This window comes from Alligator sinensis, unplaced genomic scaffold (genome assembly GCF_000455745.1).
Source record: "Alligator sinensis unplaced genomic scaffold, ASM45574v1 scaffold962_1, whole genome shotgun sequence".
Classification (NCBI taxonomy): Eukaryota; Metazoa; Chordata; order Crocodylia; family Alligatoridae; genus Alligator; species Alligator sinensis.
Window position 1 is genome coordinate 1,126,251 of NW_005842404.1, and position 7,259 is coordinate 1,133,509.

The 7,259-nt window shown below is 44.6% G+C and overlaps 1 protein-coding gene across 1 annotated transcript in view; it reads left to right on the forward strand.

Moving 5' to 3' along the window:
- The window catches only part of OSTM1 (osteopetrosis associated transmembrane protein 1), a gene marked incomplete at its 5' end in the record, with an annotated part of 22,412 nt that continues 15,153 nt past the window's right edge, over positions 1-7,259 (forward strand). Inside the window, one exon of the mRNA XM_006029932.2 lies at positions 1-54. Within this exon, the coding sequence (XP_006029994.1) occupies positions 1-54 (54 nt within the window). The remainder of the gene's footprint in view (positions 55-7,259) is intronic.

The window sequence follows — 7,259 nt, forward strand, 5'->3', positions numbered from 1 at the left end:
GGCCTCTTCCGCGCGGTCACGGAGCAGCTGGACAACATCACCCGCGCCGTGGGGGTGCGTGCAGGGCGAGGGGCAGCGGGGAGGGCCTCCTGGTCCTGCCCGGGGTGTGGGGCTGGCTGAACGGGCCCCCGGGGTGCCACTCCCTGCCAGGCGCCCTGTGCGTGTTTCCTCTGATCTCAGGGAGCCTCCCTGTTCCTGGCAGGCCTCTGCCTGGCTTTGTGGGCAGCTGGGGAGGGGATGTATGGGTGTCAAATAGAGCAGGCACCAGGTGAGTGCCCTGCCCAGAGAGCCAGCACTGCCTGGGTGCCCCTTACTGGGAATGCCCTGCTCCACGGTGCAAGAGGGTGAGGGCTTTGTGAGTACTTGGCGCAGTGGCTGAGGGATAGCTGGACTTTGCTGCTGTGTCCATGCCACTTGCCTGCTGTGCTGTGCAAAGGTGAACTGGTTCCTCTGAGAGGCAGTCACTTGCGTGTTGATAGCACTGCATCAATGGCGCTCTTCTGCCTTGGGGCCAGGAGGCGAGGGTGCAGAGCACGCTGCTTCTTGGCATTGTGCTACCTGGCTTTGTATGGGAGCAGTAGGGGTGTGCTCTGTGTGGGTGGTGCCTCTGTAACCTAGTTCTCTTCCAGCTCTTCTCTTTGTAACCTATCAAGTATTAGGGTACTCTAGAGCTCAGAGACTCATAACTGGCAAGGGACTAGGACCCCATTAATTTCTTAAAAGGTTGTTTTTGCTTGGTGCTTTGTTCCCCTAAGCCCATAAGCCCATGATTCTCTCAGTTCTTGCATCTGGAAGGAGGAGCTTTTCTCTTTTCAGTGCATCATATTGTGCTGTGTTTGGTCCTAAAATGACTTTGGAGTGAGATTTTTTTTCTTCTCATTATTGAACTCTCATTATATCTACTTACTTAGATGTTTATACAAGCGAGTAGAAGGACCTGTCTCAAAAGTGTGTGTTCTCCTTATGTTTCAGATTTATGATCAGATCCAGCCCCTGAACTTAACTCCCTGGCAGTAAATCATTTCATTGAATGCTTTTCCTATCCCTTCTTGGAGGAAAAAAAAAAAGCAAGGAGAAAGATGAGTGGCATTAATCTTCCAGACATCATGCAGAGCTGGCCTTAGTAGATGATGCTCATGTCCACCTGGCACAGTTGGCAATGCCATGGTGTCTCAGGTCACCTAGACTTGAGCTATTTTAGTTCTGAAGATGCCAAAAGTTTTGATTCTACCTGAAAACGTGTATGCAGTAGCACAGCTGGTGGAACACTGCAACATTTCCCCTAGCAAGCAGGTTGCCACAGGGTGGTAGACAAGCTTCAGCTTCTAAGTCTTGTGGTGTAACTCAGGTAAATGCTAATAATCTGATTCAAGGCGATTAAGGTATGCTTAAGCACAGTATGGTTTGCATCTGAAACGAAAGGTCTCACCAACTTCAGTGGAAAAATATCCAGCAGTACCTTTGAGGCCAGCAAGGCTCCATATCTGCAAATTAGACTTGTATATACTGCCTGCAGCCTACTGATTACTGTTGCTGCTGTAATTTATATCATTTCTTCCATTTGCTTCCCCCAGTCAACTAAGATTCCCAGGTATTTGCAACCAAAGGATGTTGGTAACACCTGCATCCTGCAGAGATTTTTTTGGCTTATCCAGTACAGCTTACTTTTATAAGATGTTACTTGATGACAAAGCATAGTGTAGAAATGGGAAGCCCAGCAGATAATGCTGCCATTACATGGCACCTCTCATCTTGACAGGCTTTACCAGTAAAAGATTTACAGTTCCCCGACATGCAATTATTATGAGTAGGGAGCAGTCAATGAGTACATACTAATTTTGGTGAAAGGTGGAAGGTCAGGTTAAGGTCCAAATCTTTACCTGGCTGGAGAGGAATTAGAATCATGTTTTTTGGTAGATGCGTAACTATCTTGTCTGAAAGATCCACATGTAATGAATGTAGGGAACTTGGTGTATCTTTGGAAGAAGAGAAAAAAGGGAGTGAGGTGACCCTGCTGTGAGGTAAACCAAAATTGCAAGGCATCTGAATATTTTAAACTGGCTGACTAGACATTTAAGTCATCCCTCCAACAGTATACTGTAAGCAAGCTATGAGAAACTGGGGATAAAAGGCAGCCCGGTTTAATATTGTGACTCTTGGATAACTAATTTTTATTAGCCTGTATTATTTGAACATTTTCTGTCAGGCTTCAGAGGCTGGTGACAAAGTTTCAGGAAGCCAGCAGACCACTGCTGTGTGAACATCTTCTATATTTCCTGAGTCTGTCTTTCATCTGTGCATGCATGCATAAAACTTAAAGTGAAAGTGAATGTGTGTACTCTTTGAATGAAAGTTGCTGGAAGTGGCAATAATAGTAATTCTTGTAGTTAGGGGTATAACATGGAAATTCTCGAAGGCCTTAGGAAGTAAAATAAAACATGACAGAATCAAAATAGTTGCATTTTAACAAGAATTAAAATAGTTGCATTTCAACAAGAAAAAGTGGGAATTGGTTTCTTTTAGAGCAGACCCTTCTAGGGAGCACCTCTTTTAATGCAGTGTGACTTGACTGGACTTCCCATCTTGTTCACATATAAGAAGGCCCTAGGAACTATGAGAGTTTCAGTTGGTTTATCAGATGGAAACTAGGTATCAGAGCTATGTGTCCAGTGAGTTTATCCAAGATCACAATTTTGGAGCAAGTGGTTGAAGGAAAAGTTTTGAAAGAAAAACACTTGGGTCTGATTAGAGTCATGGAGACCCTATCTGTTTGGTTTATTGCTATGCTTCCTTTTTCACTTTTTTGGCTTGGACCTAATCTGCAAGTTCAGAGAAGCTTGACCACTGCCTCTTTCTGCTTAAACCACTGAATGCATTGGATGCTTAGCTTCCATTTGATGCCCTGGTAGAGAAATAACATAAATGTGCTATAAATGCAATTTAAAATATTTGTTTTTTATGGCCATAGAAATATCTCACCTTGATATAAGCCTTGGAGGTATCATCTATTATTAATAATGGAGGGTCCATTATTGCGTTAAATGTTTTGTTTGTACCTTTTCGGGGCCAACAATTCATATGTTAGAACTAAAAGGAAGGAAGCAAAAAGAGGAACTACATAGTGTGTAGTTTTCAGAAGAAAAATTCCCTCTGCCAAAGGGAAAAATCAGAATTACTCGTTAAACAAAATTGCTCATTAGTTCTTGGCTAAGCCCATGCTCATGAAATATTGCCCAATGACTGGTGGTATGTCCAGTCCCATGGGGATTATCCAATGGATACTTCCCCCTATACTGCTCTTTTCTTTTCCTTCTCTCCAGTAGTGCTCACAGGGCCATGTCTGTGTATTTTTTTTTTTGCCTGCGTAGCTACAGTGATCCCTGACTGACATAGTGATGCCAGAAGCAACCCCTAGTGTAGATGAAGATAGACCAGCAAAATAGTGCTTTGTTTTGCCGGGGACGAAGGGGATTGTTCCTACGCTAAGTGCTCTCCTGGCATAGCATACAGGCAAAGCACTTGTGAGACTCCCCTCTACATGTTACAGGTATTGTGCAATTAAGTGGTTAATTGTGCAGTTACCCTGAGACCAGCTACACATATAAAGTACTTGCCACACAACAAAGTACTTGCCTTCACAGTCAGGGTGGCTAGGATCTGGAACCAACTTCCAAGGGAAGTGGTGTTGGCTCCTACCCTGGGGGTCTTTAAGAAGAGGCTTGACGTTTACCTAGCTGGGGTCATTTGAGCCCAGTTTTCTCTCCTGCCCAGGGCAGGAGGTCGGACTAGAAGATCTACAAGGTCCCTTCTGACCCTACATCTGTGAATCTATGAAAAAAGCTCCAACCGGCTTTAAAGTTAGATGTAAAAATGTGTGCTAACTTTATAGCTGGTTTCTATTGAGCTTTCATTTGTAGGTGTAGCAGGATCTCCCCTGCAGCGGGAAACACTTCATCTGATTGGGCTGGCAGGGATGCACCCAGCCCGGTGTAAAACCTCTGGGCCCTAGGGACCACAACTGCTGCAATCCCTAGGGCTCAGGGGTGTATGAGACCCAGTGCTCTTTCCACCCAGTGAGAACACTGGGCATCTTTATGGTTCTGAAATGACTCCTAGTCCAGCTAATTAGAAAAAGATGTATATAAGCTCTTCAGTGGGCATGGTCTTTAGTCACGTCTTCCAAGAATCTATGAATCTGAACATATGATGGGTCTTAAATAATAGGGTTTGTATGCTTCAGAGATGATGAGGGATAGACCTCATCCTGTTACCTTTCTGCTTCACTTGCCTAATTCATGTGTGTTTGTGGGGAGTTGAGGGGACATTTGATGGGAGACGCTCTTGATTATGACTCCTATCCAGTTGGGATTTGCTGGATTTGAAAACAGTTGCCATCCAATGTCTCTCTGTCCCAAAAGCAGGTAGCTGGTGTGAGATGTTTCATGTCCCGTTAACCGCAAAGGAAGAAATTTCTCTGCCCAGCGGGTAGCTCATCCAGGTCAGGACTGAGATGCACAAGCTGTGACAGCCATGCAGCCTATGGTGCACCTTTTAGAGCTGAGATAAATAGTCGCATTGAACCTCAAGCCTCCCTAAATCATACTCTTGGTTTGATCTTTCAGAACTTTTGAGGCCAGACATTGATTGCAAAGCTACAGAAATTGCAGAGTTTCTCCTTAGGCATCTCTTGGTACGGGTGGGGAGTGTGAGTCCTCTGTTTTCTGAAAGGCTTTGTACCCCAAAACAGAGCAGCAGATGTGTTATCTGGGCTGCCTCTGCTTTCTAGCTGGATCAAACTAGGGTTGAAATAAGTCCTTTAAATCTTAATTGGAGATGGAAGGCAGCTCAGAATATTATCTCAGGTTGAGATGAGTAATTGGCCTTTTATAGATGGAGCATGTGCTGTGTTTGCTTTTCCCCGCGCTATCCTTGTTCTTGTGAGGAGCTCTGGATGAATGTCTGCAGAACCACTTCATTGCTGTCCTTCAAATCTTTTTATGTATTCCCTTTTATGGGATGCTTACATAAAACTCAGCAGTGGTTAGGCTGCTGCCAGTGCCAGTCATGCTTCCTGCTGTGGTCTCATTGTTCCTTTTCAACTTCCTACCTTATTTTTCTGTCTCCATCTGTTTTTCTTTTTTGTAAACTTCATGTAAGTTCCTTGGACAGGTTGATGGTAGTTTGCTGGGGACTGATCCATGAACGTATGATAATTCAGGGGATGATGATGATGGAGTGAAACTGTTGCCCAGAATGAAAGAGGGTGTTTCACTTGCAAAACATTGTCTGTTTTAATTGGCTTCTGTACTTAGCAAGCTGTTCTGTTAAGTGTGTGTGTACGTTAACATACATTTTTATTATTAACAATCTTCCCTTTCATCAGAATGATGTAGACTGTAGAGGTTTTTGCCTGAATTAGCATGGGGCATGGTGCTTTTTCTAAGACAGTAGTTCTCAACCTTTTTAAAGTTGAGGCACCCCTCATTAAACTCAAGGCATCCCTTGGAAGATGCCAGGTCTTAGCTTTTACTTATTTTTTGACTATGGAAAAATAATGGAATAATTCTTCTGTTGCAAAGAACTCGGGAAGACCACAACAAGTCAGAATATTTTTCTAATGGTATAGATTTCTATTTGAAACCTCAGGGTTTATCTTGCAAATCATGTTTGCACACTTAACAGTGCTAACATCATGTAGCACTCCATAGCACCCGGGAAAGAATCTCAGGTCTCTGTGGTTGAGAATTGCTGTCCTTGGATCTTTTGAGCATGTATTAACCAGCTACTTCCTTGTCACTGAAAACGGTGGGTGAAAATACTATTGGGGGGGCTGAGCCCTGCCTGACCCCTGCCCCTCGCCTCCATAGGGCCATTGCTAAGCCCCATTAACCCTGGCCTTCTGCCGCCTATGCTTGTCACTGCAGGACATAGGCAGTGCCCTTGCTTCCCCTGCATTTATCTGTGGTGTGTTAGAATGCTGCCAGTGTTTTGGGTATTGTGCCATTAGTTGCATTTTGAAGTAGTTTTTTGGGGTTCCATAAGTAAATGATGGCCTTAGAATGCAGGGGACTGAACCTGATGGCCAAACAAGGCCCTTCTAATCCTTATTTATGTACAGTCCATGGTGCTGGAAGAGTAAATAAATACAGGTTTCCCTTGCTTTATGCTGTACATGCGTTCCTGGAGAATGGCGCGTAACTCAAGCTCCCATAAAGGGAATCCACTTTACAATGTAACAAATAGGGCTGTGTTCCAAGATCTCAACTGTACTGATCCCCAGACCCATTTCTACCACTTTTACAAGCCAATTTTGGTACTCACCAACAGCAGACAGTACACACAAGCACAGGACACTATCATAATGGGGGTGGCAACTACAGAAACACATGTTGCAGACAACGACAGAGGAGCACAGATCCGCACAGGAGGCTATATTTTAATGCATGTCGCTCATGCAATGCACCACACAAAGCAGCTGACTGTGGGCTTCCACCACACTGATCGCATAAGAGTGAATTTACCTTGCATAAGATGAATTTTTGGTATAAAAAGGATCATCGCGTAAGAGCGAATTCGCACCTACAGAACATGCATAAAGTGAGGGAAATCTGTAATGGATCTCAACAACAGCAAACCTTCCTATATTGCATGAATTACAAATCTGTCTTGTATTGCTCTGTTCTTTTATGCAAAAATTATTGGTAGCCCTGTTAATCCTAACCAGTGCTTGTTCCAAAGAGGGCTGAATAGTTTTTGCGCTAAATATGGTTCTGGTCATGTGGAACTAAGGGCTAGATCTGTTGTTGCTGGAAAATCAGCATGGGCTTGCCTGGCTGATTCAGTCAATCTGTGGTTTGAGGAGGAAAGGCAAGAAATGCATGTTCCCAGTCACTGCTTTGAATCTCTTCTCAGACGGAATGGAAACGTGCACATACACCTCAAAATATTTTTTTAAGGCTTGATAATCCTCTGCTTTTCCAGTCTGCAGTCTGTGTGCCGGAAGGCTTAGCTGCATGCTAGGAGGGATTGACTTGAAGACTGGCTGATTTGTGGTGGCACATGGCTGAAGGAGAGCAGCTTTCAGTTGTGAGGTTCTGCTGGAGCGCTTTTTGCCAGTAAACTAAGGAGATGTCGGTGGCAACACGTAGTGGGTGCATGGGGGTGCATGTGCACCCCCTGATCAGTGGTGCTCGCTACTTGGGCAATAGGGGGGGGAGCAGGCAGGAGCGCCAGTGACCCCCCCTGCAAGTGCTAGCCAA